At 53.7% G+C, this 22093-nt stretch overlaps 1 protein-coding gene across 5 annotated transcripts in view; it reads left to right on the forward strand.

Annotated features, from left to right (window-relative positions):
- Nucleotides 1-22093, forward strand: part of ERGIC1 (endoplasmic reticulum-golgi intermediate compartment 1) — a 109057-nt gene that overhangs the window by 34596 nt on the left and 52368 nt on the right. For all 5 annotated transcript variants that reach the window (XM_051843621.3, XM_008255393.5, XM_089336213.1 and 2 more), the window contains one exon: nucleotides 16202-16263. In XM_051843621.3, the coding sequence (XP_051699581.1) occupies nucleotides 16202-16263 (62 nt within the window). The remainder of the gene's footprint in view (nucleotides 1-16201; nucleotides 16264-22093) is intronic.

Raw genomic sequence — 22093 nt, forward strand, 5'->3', positions numbered from 1 at the left:
AGGCTGTGCACGTGGGGGCTGGGTCCCATGGGAAATCTCTGTTGGGGACTGCAAACTACTATAAAAAGTAATCTGTCTTTTAAAAGAAAGCTAGATCCTTGATCCACTTCTTGGTACCTGAGCCTGTGCACCACCCACGCCCCCGGGCAGGGTGGAGGAGGCCATGGGTCTGCAGAGTGTGGGACCCACCCTTGCCAGTTGTTCTTCCAGGCCTGCCGTCAGGTGTGGTCTGGAGTCCACCCAAGACGGTGCGCTGCGGTGCGCTGCATGGGGCGGGGGACGGCAGGCCTGGGGGAGGTGGGAGGAGAAGGCGAGGGAAGTGAGAACTGCATTCTTTGGTCCCTGCTCCCCAGGACAGCGTGTGCTCACGGAGGCTGGCCTCCCCACTGCCAGAGCGTTGCAAAATTGAGGCTCAGTTCAATCCATGTCCGTTGGAAAAGTACATTTTGCTCAAGAGCCAAGTAAAACTGAAGACTCTGCAGCCAGCACACTGGAGTGGCCAGGTCTGACTCACAGCAAGTGGGAGGGGCTGGCCTTGGTGGGTCTGGGCTGCCTCTGATGCCAGGCCCCTGGGCCAGCTCAAGGCCTACAATCAGGACTGTGTGTGTGTGTCTGTGTGGGTGTGCCGGCACGTGTGCGTGCACGCGCCTGCCACACTGGGCGGCATCCTCGGTTGCCTTCCTCAGGGCTGTGATGCCCCTTGCTGTTTAGAAAAGGTGTTGTCTCTGAGAAGTCATGAGTAAAAATGGATTGCTGTAGAGATCCAGTTTTCTGATTGACTTGCAGTGTTGTTTTGGAGATGGCTCCTCTCTAAGATGACTCTTTGATAGATGACAACTCTGAAAGCCCGAAGACACAGGAGCATTTGGGTGTCACAAGAAGGGCTCCAGAAAAGATTCTGGTTCTTGGTTGTGCTGTTAGGCAACTTGGTGCAGCTTTCTGGACGTCAGGCTTTTGTGTCTTTAAAATGGGACTGGATTGGGGCTGGCGCTATGGTGTAGTGGGCTAAGCCTCTGCCTGTGGCACCAGCATCCCATATGGGTGCCGGTTCTAGTCCCAGCTGCTCCTGTTCCGATCCAGCTCCCTGCTATAGCCTGGGAAGGCAGTAGAAGATGGCCTAAGTGCTTGGACCCCTGCACCCACGTGGGAGACTCAGAAGAAGCTCCTGGCTCCTGGCTTCAGATCAGCCCAACTCCAGCCATTGTAGCCATTTGGAGAGTGAACCAGAGGATGAAAGACCTTTCTCTCTGTCTCTCCCTCTCTCTGTGACTCTACCTTTCAAATAAATAAAATGGGTCTCAATGGATTCCCAGAATGTGTGTATTGAATGTTCCCATTCCTGTGTCCTTGTCCTGTGTCCTTGGCAGACATTGCTAATCCATCTCAGCACTCGCACACTGAGTCAGTCTCAGCCTTTGCCGCTCTGGGCAGCCAGCAGACTTAATCATAGATGAACCCCCCTGGCCACACGAGAACTCTATGATCTCAGAGTTCCTTTCCAGCTCCACAACTCGCAGGCCTCTGCCCTCTCACTGTCTTTTCGGTTCTGCTGTCTATTCACTGTAAAAATATGTCATGTGTGAGGTTTAAGGCCAAGTTCACAGACTGATGGTTGCAGGCCAAATCAGACGCACAGAAGTGTGTGTTTGTTTTTAATTTACTTTTTTGGATAGCTGTCATTTTTAAATTGATCTCTTGTTTTCCCTGCCGTAGCCACCCTGGGGCTGGCACTGTCCCTGCCACAGGCCACACCAAGAGGGTCCCTGTGGACTCTCAGGGTTTCCACAGGCCCCGCCCAGCACCCCTCTCTCATTTCCGGTGTGGGTCTGCCCTGAGGAGGCATCTTTCCACTGCAGAAAAGTGTGCACCCTTCTGTTGGATGCATCGTGTCTGCTCGTCTCCTCTGCAGGGAGCAGTCAGTCGGCCAACGACGTTCATTTGTTTGGGGACCTTGACATTTCCTGGGATCTCTTGTAGAGGGAAAGGTATTTCTGTGTATCAATAATAACCCTCTTGTTTATTGGTTGTATTTCCCCGTGTAGGCTTTCCTTAAAGCAGAAGCTCAGGTATGTCACAAGCTATGAAGAAAGGGCAGAGTGAGGCAGTGGTGAGCAGAATGGTGGGCGGGGGCTACTTCCCTGTCCTCTCCCCAGCCCTCACGTCTGTGTTCCAGGAAGTCACCTGGCTCCCTGGGGACCTCACACACCTCAGGTGAGCTCTTGCCTCTGTGATGGACCCGGTCTCCTGTGGCTCAGTGGCTTCTGGCTGCTTAAAGGCAGTGGGACCCCAAGGTGTGTAAGGCAGTTTCCTGCCCTGGAGGAATTCACAGCTTTTTTGAGGGAAACACCACTAGTATTAATGGGACAGGGTGGGCTGCGTGTTCATGCATGAATATGGCGCACACAAGTTTAATCACAGAGCGAGCCGCTCAGGGGCTGCAGAAGCACCCAGGGGGCACCTGAGCCGGCTAAGGCCGATTAGAGATGACTTCCCAGAGAAAGGGAAGCATTACCTGGGCCTCTGGCCTCGCTGCGGCCGCCTCAGCCCCCTTGATGTTCTAGGACTTGGCAGAAACGTGTCCTGCCTCCAGGTCTTCGCACATGCTGCCCCCTTTGGCCTGGAGCGCTGTTCCCTGGATATCCCTGCGGCTGCTGCCCCACTTAATTCAGGTCTCCCTTTGCGTGTCTCCTTGTCAGGTGAGCCTTCCCTGCCACCTCCACCTGTCATTTGTAACCTCACTGTAGAGAAACTGACAAGCCGAGACGTCCCCAAATGAAAATGATCACCAAATGATGACCTCCCAGCTGGGCCCGCAAGGAGAACATTCGATCCTTTCCTGGAACTTGGGAGCCTGACCTTGCTTTCTAAAAGGACACAGCTGTCCCTTCAGGCCCCTTCACTGTGCTTGGCGTTCCGATGGGTGAGGGCACAGACCCGAGCTTGACCCTCGGGCTGGTGCCGTGACGTTGCCTCCAGGGACCTTTGGCGGAGCTGTCCTGCAGCCTGGGCACCGCCAGGCCTTTCGTCTCCGGTCTCCTGACTCAGGGTCGCAGTCTGCGTCACCGCCTCTGCGTAGTCGTCTCTGAACCTCAGTTTCCTTTTCTGTAGCCGTGGGAGCCAACCTGGTTTTTGTACCTTGGATGGTTTTGGGAGCAGATGAGACAGCCTGAGCTACAGCGTGGGCTTGCTGGTGCTCCATCGGCGTCATCTCCCCTCCCCCATTAACATCTTCATCCTCGCCTTTTACCCCAGCCCTGGGCAGTTTTCAGGCTGGACTCATGTCTCCAAGTGGCTGAGCATGAGGTCAGAGTGTGGGCCCAGCCCGGAGCAGAGCTGAGTCAAAGGGGCAGGTGAGAGGGGAGGTCAGGGGACGTGTGCCCCACCCCCACCCCCAGCAGCGGCACCTTCCCCAGGTACGCTGGCACAGCTGTCTTTCCTCCTGGGCCTGGCCCCAGCAGTTTATTTCCTTTATGTCTCTCTGAAGGGCTGCACCTGGCGGGGAGACCTGGGCTGGAGAACGCAGGCCCCCAAATAGCTGGGGGCTCTCTGTGTCCTGGAGCCACTGTGTTTTTGCCCGACATGATGGGTCACTTTCAGAAAGCCCAGGCATACGTTTCCGTTTAAAGCAGCTGCGCCTGGGCTGCCATCGTGTCCTGGTGTGGGGCTGGTGGCAGAAGTACCTTGCGGGGGCGGGGGGGGGGGTGTCCCTGCTCACCCGCAGTGTCCAGCCTGCAGCCTTGGGAGGCGGAAGCCGCCTCACAGCCAGGCCCCAGCTGCCTTTCCTCTCTGGCGCAAGCATGAGCTCATCTTGCCCTGGCAGGGCTGGGGAGTGAGTGAGGGGAAAGGGCCCCTCTGCAGCCACGCTCTCCTGTAGCCCCCAGCACAGCTCTGCAGCTCCACGGGTCCCTTCCTCTACTTTGGCAATGGGCCCTGCACTGGCACGGGAGGACAGTCCTGAGCGCAGCCAGCCACGGCCCGCATCAGCTTGCGTGGAGCTTCAGGGAAGCCAAGGACAACAGTGCGCAACCTCCAGGGTGAGGCCGACCCGACACCCAGTCCTGCCCCCGCCTCCTGCCAGCATGCGAGCTCAGGCCAGCGGCTTGGTCTCTCAGAGTCTTGGTGGAGGCATTTGTGGAAGGTACTTTGCGGACAGTGGGGAGGAATCTGGCTTGGGAGAGGTCAGGTGTCTACACAGTGCTGGTCTCCTCCCCGCCCCCTTGTTGTCTGTGACCCAGGTGGGTACCGGCTGAAAGTTGCAGGGAGTACATTTGGAGTTAGCAGTGACCTGTGCACCTCAGGAGTTCTCTCTGGCACACACCGGCCTCTCCTGAGCTCTGCTTCTCCGCAGCAGAGAGGCCGCCCTGCCTTCCCTCACCCTCACTCAGTTCATCCTGCAGTCAGGCCCTGGCACCCGCCAGGTGACCCAGCTTTCCAGCAGACTCTGAGGCAGTGGCCCGGGGACCACACGTTGAGAAACACTGCATCCATCATCTGTCCCACGAGAGTTTCTTGGGGAGCTGCTGTGTGTGTGCTGAGCACTTTGCCAGCCCCAGGGTTATAGACAGGAGGTTCTGTCTCTCTCTCCTGACTCCAGTGGGGGAGTCGGGCAGTGAACAGGCACCTGCTACGGCATGCGGCTGAGCGATCTTAAGTGCGCTGCAGAGAAAGAGAGCAGAGCAGGATGTCGGGAGGGACGGATGGCGGTGGGCGGCCAGGACAGGTGTCTCAGAGGAGGTGACATTTGAACAGACTTGAATGAAGCAAAGGAACAAGCCATGCAGATACATGAGGGAGGAACGTTCCGGATCCCGTACCTTCTCACCCCATTACCCATGGTCAACCATGGTCTGAAAATATTAAATGGAAAATTCTAGAAATAAACCAGTCGCATGGTTTGCAGTGCACCTGCTCTGGCCTGCCCTTGTCCAGCCTGTCCGGGTGGTGCACACCGCCGGCCTGCCGGTCACTTTAGTAATTGGCTGGGTCCTTGGCCGCTCACAGTGCTTGTGTTCCAAGCAACTCTTGTCCCTGCTGTGGCCTCGGGGTACAACTTTTCATTCCAGCGTGCCGTTGTGATGGTTTTGTTTTATGTCGGCTTTAACTTCCCTGAGCAGCGTTCCACTTTACAGTATGTGGAGCTGGCACTTCGTTCGTATTTAGCTTTTATGCATCTCCTAAGAATAACAGGAGGAGCCAGTGTGTCTGCTTTTGGCCTCCCCTTCTGTTGTTTTCTTTTTGAAGGATAAAAGCCATGCTGTAAATTCATTTTTATCACTCTCCCTGCCCACACAGAACCTCCCAGGCCCAAGCTATCTGCCCTGAGCTTTGGTGCTTTGCTGTATCCTGGGGACCTGGCACGTCCCCCACGCTCCCTGGGTGATGTGAGGTGTGTGCCGGCTCTGGCTGGCCACAGATGCTCTCCAGCCATCTCGTGCTATGGTGAATGGCCTTGTGCAGATGTCATTTCTCTATTTTCACCCTAAATGGACTGAGTGCCATCAACAGGCCAGGCCGTGCATGACCCACAGGAGATTCAGGGACAAATCTGACCCTTCCTGGCCCAGCAGGAGTGGGAGATGCTGCAGCCACCTCGGGGCTAGGCCAGGAGTCTACCCACAGAGCCCAGGAGATGGAAGAGGCTGCCTGGGGCCAGAGAGCGTGGTGTGCCAGGCCTTCTGGGAGTGGAACTGTCAGATGACTCCTCTTTGTCTCTGGCCAGACCTGGTCTTTGTGGGAAGGAGGGGGAGGGGAAAGGCCAGGACTCTGTGGTCCGAGGTGGTTTCTGGGCTGGGACAGGTCTCAGTGGAAGTGATAGAGCTGGGAGGCCACGCTGTGGATAGAGGGCTGGATACGGGCGCTGGGGTGGGGAAGGAGCTGGAGGGAGAATGTGGTGCCCACGCTAGTGCCATCAGCATTCCATGGCCAGGTATGTGCAGGATCACCACCCAGGTCCCCCTGTGGCTCCAGGCCTTTATTTCTCTGCCTGTCCCAGGCTGTGTCCATCCTAGAAGCAGATGTGGGGATCGATGGTCAGAAGGAAATATCCTGTAGCTGGTCTTTATAAGTTCAAGTCCTGGCCAGCAAACTGGGGATGATGATGTGATCAGCCACACTGGGTTAAAAAGGTGACGGGAGAGAATGACACAAGGTCAGGCCTGTGGCCCTGTGCACAGTGAGCAGCCTTAGCTGTGATTACTATCCTTGTCAGCACTATTATTTTTACCATCACTCCTCCCTTAAATCCCCTCCATCAGGGCTGGGGACAGCATCACACTCTTCTCCTTTTAGCAGAGGGCAGGGTGCCCTGAGTTCATATTAGCAGTTTGAATGTCAAGGTCAGGATTGCAGAGGAAGTGGAGAGAATGATTCTAGGGCTCGTGCTTGGCCTTTCCGCCTCCCCTCCCAGCTCTGATGTGTTCATTCACCTCTGTGTCCCCACACTCACATGCACACACACACACACACACACACACGCTGGCACAGCCCCTGTGTTAGTGGACTCAGTAACATAGAGGGAATGAGTAAGTGAACAAACAAATGAGGATTTTACCTAAGTCCCTGGCCCTTGGCACTCGGGGTTTTGCCAAGCTGGTGGTCACGGTTGACCAGGCCAGAGCTACAACTAAAAACCTTGGTGGCTATTTTTGGGATGAGTGACCCACCACTTCCAATGACTTGCTCCTACATGGCGTCTAATTTCATTAAGCCTCGGAAACAGTGACATCAGAAGCGCCCGCCCGCTAGCCGCCCACGATGGGTGAACCACACAGTGATCCGAGATCCATCGGTGAGAGCCGGGGAGAAGTGAGGCCCCCGGCAGCAAAAGTTAAAATAGCAAAGCTGAGGCGTTCTGCTATGAAAAGAAGTGACAGTTGAAACCCGTTAGTCAGCTGTTTCCAGGGGCGGTTGCCTTGCTCAGGGACACAGGAAGTCACACGTGTTTATTTGCGCTTCGGTTCTGCAGCCATCCCTGCACGGGAGGTCCAATGTGAGCTGCCCAGCGCAGTGCTGTTGAGGAGGTCTTGTGTCCTCATTCTCATTGGCTGCAGGGCCCACAGAAGCCTGGCAGGTGTTCTCAGGGAGGCTGCTCTGTGCCGGGGTGTGATGGAGCTGGAGCCATGCATTTGGCAAGGTTTTGATTACAGTAGCGACATCCATATCTGGGTCGCACCACTAGAGTAGAAGTCACAGAGGAAAGCCAGGTGGATTTGCCCTTTTCCCTGTGGGTTCCCTGGCCGGGTTTTTTATTTATTTTGTTTGTTTGTTTTTTCTCATGTGAGCTCTGCCTTCTCAAGCACAAATCAAAATGGGGGAGGAAAAGATGGTTTAACTCAGGTTCCTGGGGGCCCTCAAGGCTGTGGCTCTGACCCAGCAGGAGCAGAAGTAACCCCTAGTAATAGGATCAGCGGGAACCTGAGCTCCTACATGGGAAGTTTATTCTGCTGTCAGTGTGGCTTCTCAGTGCAGCACTATTGGGACTGGGGTAGTGGGGGCATACGGTGCACTGGAGGGTGTTCAGCAGCAGCCCTGGCCTGTACCCACCAGGTGCCATGGCCTCCTATACCCCCAGCTTTGAGGGCCAGGATGTGGCCAGATGTTGGCACGTGTCCCCTGGGACGCACAGACATCACTCCTGGTTGAGAGCCCCTGGCACACAGCTCTTCAAGGCACGAGAAACGCAAGGACTCACGAGCTCACGAGGCTTTATTGTCGGGGTTCCTTTCTGTTTCAAGTACTCTTGAGTTTAATGCGCCCGTGGGCTGGGAGAGGCACTCCTCCTGAGGCTTCTGCTTTCTGTGCCATGGGTGGGTGGCACGCCGTGATCTCTGCAGGGCTGACAGCGTGGTCTTGGGATGCTGTCCCAGCAGGGGTAAAGCTCGGAACCGCCCTGCTCCAGCTACTGCTCCCTCGCCCTCCACTCTTCGCCATCCAGTAGTTCTGAAATCCAGGTGACTGTTCTCTTGCTTTAAGGCAAGCCCCTGTTGCCCTTTTATTCTAAGGGAAAATGTCTGGGTACCATGGAAGTAGAACAGTCCTGTAATAGAACCCCTGCGTCCCCAGCACCCGGCTTCTCCACCATCCGTTTCCTTCTTCCATTTTGAAGGCCAGCTACTGGATCTTGTCCCTGTGCAGATCCATTCATAACTCAGTTCCCCAATGTCCAGGGCTGGGCAGGACTGGGAGGGCAGGAGCCTGGGACCTGCCCCTGAGAAACCCACAGGCTAGTGGGCGGGCCAAGAGAGAGCATTTTTTATTTGACGACCATAAAAGACTCCATCCTTGAGCTTTCTCTGTTGAAGATTCAGCAATTCCAGTTCTTTGACTCCTCTTCCTAAGAAGTATTGTCCACCCAAATGGGCCTGGTTTATCCCCACACTATTGGGAAGAGGAGCAAGAACACATTTGGGCCTGGATTCAGACCCCCGGTGTGGCTCGTCATAGGTGTGTGAATTTAGGCCAAGCCACCAGCCTCTCTCAGCCTCATTTGTGAAATGAGACGGCAGTTCCCAGCTCACAAATCGGTCAAGGGGATTGGATGAGAACCTGCTAGTCAAGGGCCTGCAGTGGCCCCACATGTAGCAGGGCTGACACTGAGCATCCCTTTCCCCTCCCCTGTTCTCTTTACCCTTTCCTCCACATTCTCTTCTCCACGAAGCGGCCCCGCACTGACTGTGAGCCGGAGGACAGGCCACTCACTTCCTGGTCATCTGTCACATGTCTTGGTTCTCACCAGCCGCCTGGCAGACTGTCTTCTCAGAGACATTCAAGGCTGACTCACTGGGCTTGTGGTCAGCTCTGCAACCAGGGTCTTTTTCAAGTCCCTCTCTCCTTCCACCACTCCGCTGCTTGGGTCTGGCATGGGAACAGCGACATTATTAGGGCATATTGTGATCACATGACTTCCCAAGGTGCCAGAAGCTTTGCTAGACAGGCAGCTTTGTAAGGGCAGGGACCATGTCTGCCTTCATCAGCTCCATTTCCCCACCATCCAGTACCGTGCCTTGGACCCATTTGTCGCATGAACTAGTGAATTTTGAGCAGGTCTCTATCTTCCAGGATATTCCTGTCTGCTCTGGTTGGGGCAGCATCCTGGGAAAAGCAGATAAGCAACATCTTGAGACCTTAATCCAGTTTACAAATAAGGGAGCTTCAAACTGGCCCCCACAAATACAGGGCTGCAGAAGGACCTTGGCCTGGGCACTCAGACCCTAGTTTGAATTCCAGCTCCGCTGCTCACCGGCTTGGTGACTGGGAGCAAGTGGCCCCCACCTGAGCCTCAGCTCTCTTCCCTGGGAAAATGGGGATCAGGGTGTACCAGGGTTATGGTGAGGAATGAATGCAAATGGTGTTGGATTGGCTGGCCTCGGGTGGAAGTGATCATGGTTCAGCATGGGCCACGGCTTGAACATAGCTTGGGAGTCCTCCAAGGCTTCTTGAGTTGAGAATTAATCCCATTAATACCATTGTGAGGTATCAAGAGGGTGGAAACTTGACCCAGCTGTGGTGTTCAGAGGAGGAGCTGTTGGGAGGTGATCCAGACTGGGAAATGTCAGGTGGAGCCTGTGGCTGAAACGCAGTGACTCCCTAACCAGAGAGAGAGGTACGTCCTCCTTCTCGCCGCGTGGTGCCCTGCACGGCCCCCTGACTTTTCCAGCAAGAACAGGAGCATCAGGTGCAGGGCCTTGACCTTGCACTTGCGGAGGCGTGAGCCAAAATACACCTCCTTTCTTGCTAAAGTTGGCCTGCCTGGGGTGTTTCATTATGGTAGCTGACTACCGCAGCCTTTGTGTTTGGTCCAAGCCTTTCCTCTGGGTGCTTTGTTCACCTGGCTTCCTTCCCTGTTTCCTGCCTCCCAGGCAGATGTGCTCTGCCTGTCACCCATGGGCTCAGCAAACATTTTTTTTTTTTTTTTTTTTTGACAGGCAGAGTGGACAGTGAGAGAGAGAGACAGAGAGAAAGGTCTTCCTTTGCCGTTGGTTCACCCTCCAATGGCCGCCGCGGCCGGCGCGCTGCGGCCGGCGCACCGCGCTGATCCGATGGCAGGAGCCAGGAGCCAGGTGCTTTTCCTGGTCTCCCATGGGGTGCAGGGCCCAAGCACCTGGGCCATCCTCCACTGCACTCCCGGGCCACAGCAGAGGGCTGGCCTGGAAGAGGGGCAACCGGGACAGAATCCGGCGCCCCGACCGGGACTAGAACCCGGTGTGCCGGCGCCGCTAGGCGGAGGATTAGCCTAGTGAGCCGCGGCGCCGGCCTCAGCAAACATTTTTTTAAACAAGCACCTCCAATCCAGATGCCTCAAGAGACCAGGCCTGTGTAAAGAAAGCAGGTTATGTGGACTTCTTTAGTAGCATCTGCCCCATTTTTGAAAATTCCCATGAAATATTTTTAAATGCTTTACTTTTTCATTTTTAAGTGTTTTCAGATTTAAAGAAAAAAAAAAAACCACTGGTAAAAGAGCACAGAGTTCCCATGTGCCCGTAATTTGCCCACATTTCCCCAAAAATTAGACACCTTTCACAATCATGATACTGTTCTTGAATCCAGGACCACAGCTTCCTGCAGTCCTGCTGGGCCACCTGCAGATGTGACTCAGACGTTGTCAGGGTCAGGATCTCCTCCAGGCCCTGGCCGTGCTGCAGCCCTTGTCTGTCCATTCTGACGTTGACACTTCTGACGATTGCCAGCTGGTTGTTTTGCAGCTCCTCAGCTTGGAGTTGCTGTTTTCTCACTATCAGGTTGAAGCTGTGCATTTTCAGCACCCCAGCAGAGCTGCTGTGTCCTTGGTGCAGCACATCGGGGCCGCAGCAGCTGCCCCGCCCCTTCCTGGTCACGGTCACTCTCCTCACCTGGTGAAGGTAGTCTCTGCAAGGTTTCTCCGCTGAGACCTCCTGTCCCCTCTGTGATTAACCAGTGCATCAAGGGAGGGGGCTTGAAGGCAGGTCAGTGTCCTGTTTCTCATCCAACCTTAAGTTTACCCATTTCTTTATTAATCTGTATAGATTACTGGCTTCTTGTTTTATACAATGAGTTATAACCCACGATTCTCTTTAACATTTTTTAGGTTTTTGTATGTTATATCTGTGCTTGCCTAATGTATTAGAAATTGAAACTGGGAAATTAAAAACAAGATTTTGTTTTGTTTTAATTTGAAAAGCAGAGAGAGATTGAAAGAGAGACATAGACACCAGAGAGCTCCCATCTGGCCAGTTCACTCCCCAAATTCCCCTAACAGCTAGAGCTGGGCCAGGACTGAAGCCAGGAACTCAGTCCAGGTTTCCCATGTGGATGGCACCAGCCATCACTGCTGCTTCCCAAGGTCTACATTAGCAGGAAGCTGGAGTCAGGAGCTGGAGCCAGAAATCAAGCCCAGATACTCCAGTATAGGATGTAGGTGTCAACCTGTATCTTAATACCAGGCTAAACGCCCACCGTCAGCACTGACTTGGATGCTCTGTCATCTGTCTTCAGCCAGTGGGAGCCCCCTGGAGCTGGCTTCTTTCCCCTTCATTCTTTGAACACTTTCTTGCTTTCTGACATAAGATGTTCCAAGCTCATCTTGTATTTTATTTTCCCTGCCCAGTACTGGAAACTGCCAGTTCTCCAAAGAGCTCTGAGTCTTTTGAGGAGAGAATAATAATTTAGAAGCCAAGATGTGAGTGCTGGTTGCCCTGATTGCTACCAGGCTGTTGCTGTTCTGAGCCCTGTATCTGCAAAGAGCTAGGAAGTGTGTGTCCAACATGTGTGACCAGGGAACACACACCAGTCTAGTTTTGTGTTTTTGTGTATTTGAAATCACAAATTCAAATCACTGTCCCTTTTTAAAAAAAATTTTTAAAGGTTTACCTCATTTGTTTGATAGAGTAACAGGGAGAGGGAGAGAAAGAGAGACAGGAAGAGATGCCTTCCATCTGCTCATTCACTCCCCAGATGGTTGCAGTGGCCCCAGTTCTGGGCCAGGCCAGAGCCAGGAGCCCAGAATTCCATCAGGATCTCTCACGTGGGTGACAGGAACCTGAGTGCTTGGACTGCTTTTCTCTGCCTTCCCAGGTGCATTAGCAGGAAGCAGGGTCAGAAGCAGAGCAGGACTTGAACTGGCCCTCCAATATGGGGTGCCAGTGTCTCAGGCCGCAGTTTACCTCACTGCGTCACAGTGCCCATCCCCATTTCCACTCTTTAACACGGCGTGTTTGCACCTCCCTTCCCCAACAGTGGCACCCAGCCCCCACATCCTCTGTGTATGTACCTATCTGATCAGCCCCCTGTATATGACAATCTCCCATCTCCCCCAGTCTTCAAGCTGGCTGCACTCTGACACTGCCTCAGCCCCCCCCCATCTCACCCTGACTTCCCACCAGACCCCCAGTTGGTTTTTTTTTAAAGATTTATTATTTATTAATTTAAAAGGCAGAGTTACAGAGAGAGATAGAGACACAGAGGGGAGAGATCTCCCATCCACTGGTTCACTCCCAAAATTGCTGAGCTGAGCCGATCTGAAGCCAGGAGCCAGGAGCTTCTTCTGGGTCTCCCACATGGGTGCTAAGGCCCAAGGACTTGGGCCATCTTCTGCTGCTTTCCCAGGCGCATTAGCAAGGAGCTAGATTGGAAGTGGAGCAGCTGGGGTTCGAACTGGCACCCATCTGGAATGCCGACACTGCAGGCCAGGACTTTAACATGCTGCACCCACAGCACCAGCCCCAGACCCCCAGTTTTAAAGCAATAGTTTGTAAATGGTGAGGCCCAGTTTCTACCTGAGGGTCCCTGACAGTGACCTGGACTGGAAGCTGCATTGTCGGTTACCTGGAGCATCTTTGATCTCAAGACCTGGCTACCAGTTCTGTCCTTGGCTGGAGGAGTCCTTTGAGATCCTGCATGCTCCCCCTTATTTTATAGGCAGGCAAGGGAGGCCCAGCAAGGGGTAGTGATTTTTTTTTTGTAGGTTGGGGCAGAATGAGGATGAGACCCCTCCCTCTGCTGTCCCCCACTGATCCCACCACCTCTGGAGGAGCCCATGCACCCTCCACTGTGGCGTGGGCCATTCTAAGACGCAAAGCTGACCATGCCCTTCTCCCAGGCTGTAGGGCCTCTTAGCTTAGATGGCCCCAGAGCAGGCTCCTGGGCCTCATTCCACCAGCAGATTCATCTCATTTGTCCTGCAGAGTTGTTGGCCCAACACTGGAGAACAGGGGGACCTGAGTATAAAATCCCAAGTTGTCTTCTGAAAACTTAGAAGAATTCACTTCACCTGAGCCACCCTGAGTCCACACTTCTGTCTGGCAGTGTAGACGCCCCTGGACTTACAGTGCGGTCAAGTCCCAATGAGCCCATTGGAAGTTGGAAATATTTTAAGTCAAAAACTCATTTACTACACCTGCTTTGCCTAGCCTGCCTTAGGCAGGCTCAGGATGCCGGCCTCGGCCTACGGCCCGGCAGTCATCTAACTCAAAACCTGTTTAATAATCAGGTGTTGAATAGCTCATGTCACTGGTTGAATGGAAGATATCAGTACTGCAGGACTGACCGGAAGTTGTGGTTGCTGCTGCGGCAGCTCCCTGGTGTCACCTAAGATGATGGGGTCTCATGTCGTGGGCTCCGGGAGAAGATCCAAACTCAGGATTTGAAGCTCAGTTGCTACTGAGTGCTGATGGCTTTCACACTGTTGGAAAATCACAAGCTCCCAAGTCGAGCCATTGTAAGCAGGGGACTGCTGCCCCTGAGGTTGCCTGCCTGGGCCCAGGTGGCACTTGCAGCCCCTCCCAGCTCCCCAGTCCCTCTTCCTCCCTCCTGTTACCACTTGGAAGTCTGGAAGTCGCTGCTCCGCATCACACCCCCGCTTCCGTCCTGCGCTTGCTTGATCTTGGCTCGCTCCCTCCACCCACCTGCCTCTCCTCCTACAGCTGTGTTCAGATTCCACCTCCTGCAGGAAGCTTCACACAGGGGCCCCTCCTGGGTTCCCCCAGCACCTCCAGCTGACCCAGCCTGGAGCTGCACTCCACTGACTGTGCTGCTAAACTGTAGGCTCCCTCAGTAAAGGCCCGAATCTTAGCTCCATGTCCCTAGTGCCTATAAGGAGGGCTCAGCACATAGTAGGAGCCTCCTGAATGGCAGTCAAATGAGCATTACTTACAGTAATGCAGGGGCAGGTGTTTGGCCCAGCACTTAAGACACCAGTATAGGTGCATCCCATATCACATCCCATTCCAGAGTACCTGTGTTCAACTCCTGACTCTGGCTCCTGACTCCAGTTTCCTGGTGGTACAATCCCTGGGGCCAACAGGTGATGGCCAAGGACTTGTAGGAGACCTGGGTTGGGTTCCTTACTCCCATACTTGGCCTGATCCAGCTCCAGGTATTGTGGGCATTTGGGGAGTGAATTAGCAGATTAAATCTGTGTCTTTCGATATATACATATGTGTGTGTGTGTATATATATATATATATATTCTCAAATTTAAATAATGGTAACAGCAAGTACTCACATAGCACTTCCTGGGTGCCAGACACAGTTCTAAGTACTTTACGAGTGCTCAGTCACTTGAGCCTCATCATTGTGCCAGGAGGTGGTTCCTGTCTCTGTCCCCATTTTACAGACAGAGGAACTGAGGCACAGAGAGCTTAAGTGACATGTCCAAGGTCACACAGTGGTGGAGTCACGGTTGAACCCAGGCACTCGGACCCCACAGCAGTTGCTCTTACGTCTAAGATGCCTCTCGAGGTTGAAAGGTTGTGGGTTTTCAGAGTGCGGGAGCTGAGTAGGCAGGCAGGCGGCAGAGAAAGTCGTACCTTTCACCTTGGCAGCGCACAGGGATTTTTCCTCCCCTGAGGTCCTAGGAAACAGCGCTTGTCGTATGTAATTACGGTGAGCACAAGCAGTCGAGCGTCGGCACTTACGCAAGAGGCCCAGGCTGTTGCGCTGGGCTGAGCAGGCGCACAGAGGAAGCACTTGCCAGCCTGTGCTCCGTGGCTGGAGCGACTGACCCCCACCCCTCAACCTTGGGCGGCTTGTCTGGCTTGTTTCGGGAGCCTGGCAGCATCTTGCGGTCAGAGGGCTCTGGTAGCACTTGCTGGGTGGGAGCCATCCTGCCGTGCAGGGTTGGTTCGAGTGGAGGGGAGGGGGCCGGGGCAAGGGGCTCCCTCACCACCTTTCTATCTCAGATCCCTCATGCACCCATGCTTCCTTGCCGCCTCTCCACAGCCTTGTAGGGGGTCTCCTTGTGCCCTACTTTTACAGATGAGGAGAGGTCATTTGCCTAAGGACACAGAACTGTGAGGCAGAGGGCCAGCCAAGATTTGATCAGGGCAGCCTGATTCCAGGACCTTAACTCTTCAGTAGCCGGTGGTAATGCGGGGCCAGAGTTAAACCCGCGTCTGCCTGACTGGGAAACCCTTACTTCTGCTCCCCCTCCCCGAGCCCCGCAGCTTCCCTGTGCTCAGGCGGCATCCACAGGAAAGGAAGGCATCTGTGTGCCTCTGGGGAGGAAGGAGGGGGTCCCACAGGAGACAGGAGCCAGGGTGGACACCAAGGCTGCGGGCTCCGGGTTGAGTTTTACGTTAACCTCATGCCTTAGAGTCGTGAAGAAGCTCCAAGAAGCAGGTGGCAGGAGCTGGTGGGGGAGGGTGGGGGGAGTGGAGCCAGGAGGAGGCGGTGGAGGCAGGAAAGGGAAGAGGGGGTGGAGAGGTGACGCAAAGCGAGAATCAGCGCCATCACGCAACTCCGGCGGCGACTGTGTGTTACCCTGTTTCCTGTAGCGTCAGAGCCACCGAGACTCAGGTGTTGGGGTCATTCCACAGTAGTATGTCGAGTGCCTGCTAAGCACCAGGCCTCTGCTATAGGGTCTGGGGACATGGCTGGGGTGAAACCTACTGAGGTCCCTGTCCTCATGGAGGTTACAGTTTAATGGGAGAAGATCCCCAGAAAAGTACAAACCAATACAGAGGGGTAGGCAAGGTCGTTCGTAACAACCATGGGTAAGCAAAGAAGATACAGGGGATGCCACCGACAGATGGGGGTGTGTGAGGGGGGCTCTAGCAGAGGGGGCTCCTGCGAGGCCTTTTGGAACAGGGGATCTGAAAGGGGTGGAAGGTGCTGGTTTCGGGGAGAGCAGTGGCTCGCTGACCCTCGCCCCCTGGCAGCTGATGCTGCTTCTGCTGCCTGAGCCCTGTCCTCTGTGCCCACCTCACTCCTCTCCATTTCTTCTCTGCAGGTTTGACATCTACAGGAAGGTGCCCAAAGACCTCACGCAGCCAACGTACACCGGGGCCATCAGTGAGTAGTCGCCCTTCTGAGGGCTCCCCACACCTGCCTCGTACACCCCTGGCACCTGCACCTGCTTTCTCTGTGCAAAGCTTTTAAGATTTATTCATTTATTTATTTGAGAGAGAGGGAGGGAGAGCTTCTGTTTGCTGGTACATTTCCCCTACATGGATGCAGTAGCCCAGGCTGGGCCAGGCTGAAGCCAAGAACCAGGAACTCCATCCAGATCTCCCACATGAATAGCAGGGGCTCAAGCACTTGAGCCATCTTCCACTGCCTTCCCAGGTGCATCAGCAGGAAGCTGGATTGGAAGCAGAGCAACCGAGACTCCAGTTGGCACTGTGTTATGGATGCCAGCGACACAATGCCAGCGACACGTGCAGAACTTCTGACCCAGGGAGGAAAGAAGTAAGGTGGCAGGGAAGAAATGAGGTGCATCTTGCCAGGCCCTTCACGTATTTCTGTGTTAAATCTTTCTCCTTGCCATAACCCTACAAGGCATGGACATTGGCTGCTTCTAGGAGGATACCTGCAAAATGATCGACGTAGATCAAGCATCCCTTATTCAGAAATCTGAAATCAAATGCTCCAAATCCAAAATGTTCTAACCACTGCATGCCGTAAGTGGAAAATTCTACACCTGAACCTCACATAATAGGATCATATTCAAAACACAGGCGCACTGGAAATAATGTATAATATCACCTTCGAGCTATGTGCGTAAGGGGTCCTTGTCTCGTTATGTATCTGCACCTATTCCAGAATCCCCAGAAGAGCTGTCATCTGAAGCACTTCCGGCCCCACGCACTTGCAGTAAGAGATGCTCAACAGACAGGGCTGCCCCGGGAGAGGAAAGTGGGGCTCCAGGCTGGCAGAAACAATTTGAGCTTTGGACCTAAGCACACTTTTACCCAATGCTTGTTCTAAAAATCACAAACCCATCCAGATTTGTGTTTCTAAAGACCATTCTTCAAGTAAAGGAATGACGGCTCCTTGGAGGAACAAGAGATGTGGGGACTGGGCAGAGAAAGTGCAAAGTGAGCCTGGGGCACCTTCTATCAGCAGGAGCCAAGAGCCAGTCTGAAGGAGGACCCAAAGTAATATATAATGACACTGTTGCTTTAGAACCCAAAGAATTAGAGAAAGGTCTGTGAGTGCATGCTGACATAAATCAACAGCAGCAACAATTCCAGACGATAAATCCAGGAGGGAGCTTAGCTCTCCTGTCTTGAGACACTTCTGAAGAATAGAGAAAAGAAAGCACACATAGTACCTTGACTGTAGGGAGGCCTGGAGACATGGCCTTACCCAGGCGTCCCCAGCAGTCACATGGGTGTCACGTGTGTACCTCTGGTGTGACGTGCGCGGCGCCTCGCCTCTGTGGGATCTGCCCGGCACACCACAAGCCAGGCTGATGATGAGAAAACATCACAGTCCTAGACACGGGGACCAGTCAGGTGCTGTTTAAAAGTGGCCAGGCCTTGAAAAGCGGAGGAAAGACAGAGGAACTGATAGAGATGAGATGCTGACGACCTGGGAGGACTAAGTGCAAGCCGGATCCTGGATCCGTTTCCTGGAACAGAAGCAAGGCGTTTGTGAGAGACGGTGAAACTCGAATGAAGTGTGCCATGTAGTTACTCGTACTGTGCCCATGTGGGTTTCTGCGCTGTGATGAGGGGACGCTGGGGGAAGCTTGTGTGCAAGGGAGCTCTGTGCTGTTTCTGCATGTGTTACTACTCCACAGTTAAAGGTTTATTCACCTTTTTGGAGGAGAAAAATGAGCTCAGAGAGTGTCCCATCCAAAGTTTCACAGGTCACTGAAGGTGGAGCCAGAGCCAGGATTCAGGTGGGCGAGGGACCCTCCCCACTGGGTCTCCTAACCCTGCTTCCTGAGCAGGGTCCCTGGGGCCAGCTGGGGAGGGTGACCTCAGTGATCTCCGCCCCCTCTCTCGCCCTCGTGCCAGGCTTTGGGAACAGCACAGCTGAGTGGCAGGTGCCCCTCCCTGGCCCTCCCATCAGGCAGAGCTGGATTCTTTACCGCCCTTGCTGTGACCTTGGGCGGATCCCACTTCACATATCTGCAGCTTAGTTTCCCGATCAGAGGATTGCGTGTGTCTGTCTCCGGGCACCTGCCAGGCCCTGAGCATACAGACAACTTTCCTAGCACCATCTTGGAGCTCACAACCAACCTACAATGGTCTACAACTCTGGAAAGTGCAGCATCGCCCCTTGCCCCCAGGGGCAGGGGTGTGAAGGGCACATGAGGAGAAAGGGGTTTGTGCGACAAACCTGCTCTACACAGCTCCTGTGAGGCTGCCTGCTAGGTGCTAGGCTCTGAGGTCAGTAGGGTGGTATTGAGACCACATCTCTGTCCCTGCAGGTTGAGCAGGGGGACAAGGGGAGCAGACACTGCAGAGCAGGTGTCACCGAGACCTTTGAGTGTCAGCTCGGCAGACATGGCGCTTGTCCTGTCTGCCTCGTCAGCCTTAACAAAGCACCCAGGTTCCAGAAAGCAGCCTTCCGCCCCCCTCCTCCCCAGGCACCCCGTCTCCAGTCTGGAAAGAACTCTGGGGCTCACTGGCAGGGAGGCTGCTGGTTCCAAGTCTAGGTGGGTCCGCTCCGGCCTCCAGACACACTCCCTACGTTGTACCTATTCATCCTTGCAGCACCCACTGGCTTGCTGAGGGTCTGGAGGGGTTGGGAGCAATTCTGAAACGTGGCTCCTATGTGATCTTGGGCAGAACAGGTGCAAGCTTGCAGCCCTGCATGGTCGGGTTTTCTCCCGGCAGGTATCCTAGCTGCAGCTGGCAGGGACAAGCAAAAGAACAGGATGCAGGAAGTTTGGAGGCACAGTGGGTCTCCCCCAGTGATTTTCTCAGCAGCCAGTGGATAAATTTGAAATTAGCTTCTATGGCTTTAAATAAAAAACAAGCTAACCACGGCCACTCTGGATAAACCGGTGGGAACCTCTTGGGACATCTGCTGCTGAGTGAGCAGGGCATGGTTGGAAGAGTGTCCAGTGACACTGCTGCTCATTTAGAGAGAAAAGGGACTTGCATACAAGGGGACTTGAGAAAGTTCATGGACAAACCAGATTAAAAACATGAGTTCGTTTGAGTGCAAAGCATTTTGGAATCTATGCATTTGGGGGACTCCTCAAAAAGTTCACAGTAAACATATTATGAAGAAACTATAAATGAACTTCAAAACTGTTTTGGACCTGGGGTCAGTGTGGTGCTGCAGGTGTTGCCTGTGACTCCCACATCCCATATCGAGTGTCAGTTTGAGTCCCAGCTGCCCCACTTCCAGCTCATCTCCCTGCTACCATACATGGGAAAGCAGAGGAACGTGGCCTGAGTGCTTGGAACCCCACTATGTGCGTGGGAGACCAAGATGGAGTTCCTGGCTCCTGGCTTCTGCCTGGCACACCCCCAGCTGTTGAGGCTATTTGAGGAGGAAAACAGCAGATCTGTCTCCAACTCTCCCTCTCTCTAACTCTACCTTTCAAATAAATAAATATTTTTAAAGTGTTTTGCGTGCAGATAAACATCATTTACTTTCATTTCCGTGAACTTTTCAAAGTCCCTTATACAGCAAGGGTGGGGAACATCCAGCTCCCTTCCCCCACCCCCCCAGATCATATATGGGCCACAAAATCACGTGGTCTGGCTCTGCTAGGGCAGCTGCAGGTGGAACTCAAAGTGCAAAAAAATCTCTAGCAGACCAAATTTTTTTAAAGATTTATTTATTTATTTGAAAGTCAGAGCTATGCAGAGAGGAGAGAGAGAGAGAGAGAGAGAGAGGTCTCCCATCCGTTGGTTCACTCCCCAGTTGGCTGCAATGGCCAGAGCTGCGCCAATCCGAAGCCAGGAGCCAGGAGCTTCCTCCGGGTCTCCCACATGAGTGCAGGGGCCCAAGGACTTAGGCCATCTTCTACTGCTATCCCAGGCCATAGCAGAGAGCTGGATCGGAAGTGGAGCAGCTGGGTCTCGAATCAGCGCCCATATGGGATGCCGGCGCTTCAGGCCAGGGTGTTAACCCGCTGAGCCACAGTGCTGGCCCCAGCAGACCAATTTTTTGAGAAGATTTATTTATTTACATGAGAGATAGAGTTACAGAGGGAGAGACCAAGGGAGAAGTCTTCCATCTGTTGGTTCACTGTGCAAATGACTGCAACTGCCAGAGCTGAGCCCATCCGAATCCAGGAGCCAGGAGCTTCTTCTGAATCTCCCTCATGGGTGCAGGGGCCCAAGCACTTGGGCCATCTTCTGTTGCTTTCCCAGGCCATCAATAGGAGCTGGATTGGAAATGGAGCACCCATATGTGATGCTGGTACCTCAGGCAGATGCTTAACCTGTTAACGCCACAGCAGGCAAATTTTTAAGTTGATAATCTTGTATGGCCCACGAATGATGTTATAAGTACCCACATGGCTGTTGGCATAATAAAGGTTCCCCACCCTGTTCTGCAGGCTTAGATGCCCAAGGAAGGACATATGGTGCTGTGACAGGGATGGGAGAGCCGTGGACACTCACAGTATAGCTCGTTGTGTGGCTGAATTCTTTTTCCATACCATGTGTGTGTCTGACCTATGCTTTCCAAAAGCCGAAGTCATAAACACTGCCCTTGTCCAGCTCTTCCAAAGGCTGGGAGACACTAAGAGCTATTTCCAGCGTCCCCTCTAGCTCAGCGTGGCCACAGAGACTCGGCAGGCAGTCAGAGGTGTCTGCTGCTCACTGGGAGCCCAAGTTCTTGGGGGTCTTTTTCTCGAGACACTGGCTCTAGAACGCAGGAGTCCTGGGTATGCCTCCTGCCCCCATACAGGGCAGCCCTATGTCCAGTCTCTTCCTCTCTCTCAGCCACCTTCTACACCCATAGCATAGGCACAAGCCCCATCAGGGCTGGTGGGGGTGCAACAAGACGAGATGTCTGTTAATACACCTACAACAGGGCCCATCGAAGGTGCCCAACAAATGCCCCTTCTCATTTTTGGCTGTTTGGTGGATGGATAACAGACAGACAGACATAAATGCAGATGCTCCTCCCCCCTTGATGGGGTTATGTCCCAAAAAACTCATCACAAGTTGAAAATCGATGTCAAAAATGCCATGGCCTCCTGCACAGCGCAGCTTGGTAGCGTGGCACACTGTAGGGCATCCGGGGAGGGCCACACCACACAGTGCTAGCCCAGGAAGAGACCAGAATTGAAAAATTGGAAGTTAGGTTTCTATTGAACATGTATCACTTTCACACCATTGTAAAAACTCCAAAAAAATTGTTAAGTCAAATCATAAGTGGGGGGCCATCCGTACATAGTTGGACTAATAAAGAGAATTTAAAAACTGGCTTTTTAGCATCCACGATCATGGTTCTGATAGTCTAGGCACAGGCTGTTGGGAATGCAACAGAATCAGCAAGTAGGACGAACTGCAATCTCCTTCCTTGGCAGTAAGCTAAGGGTCATTTAAGTCAACTTTCCCGAGTCACCAAACCCTTTAGTATCCCCTGATGACCTATATGCTAAAGCAGTGACTACCTGCAAGGACTGTTTCAATCCCAGTCTCCGTTCTATTCCAATCTTCAGAGGAGCGGCAGGCATTTGGCCTTGTGGTGAAGGCACCTGCATCCAAGATCAAAGGCTGCAGGTTCTATATCCAGCTCTGGCTGGCTCTTGACCCCAGCTTCCCACCAGGGCAGACCCTGGGAGGCAGTGCTGGTGGTTGAAGTGGTTGGTTCCCTGCTGCCACAGGGAGACCTAGATTGAGCTCCTGGCTCCAACCCAGCCCAGCCGTGGCCATTGCAGGCATTTGGGGAGTGAACCAGTGTATAGGTGCTGTCTCTT

This window comes from Oryctolagus cuniculus, chromosome 6, assembly GCF_051225735.1.
Source record: "Oryctolagus cuniculus isolate XC-2025 breed Fujian yellow rabbit chromosome 6, ASM5122573v1, whole genome shotgun sequence".
NCBI lineage: Eukaryota > Metazoa > Chordata > Mammalia > Lagomorpha > Leporidae > Oryctolagus > Oryctolagus cuniculus.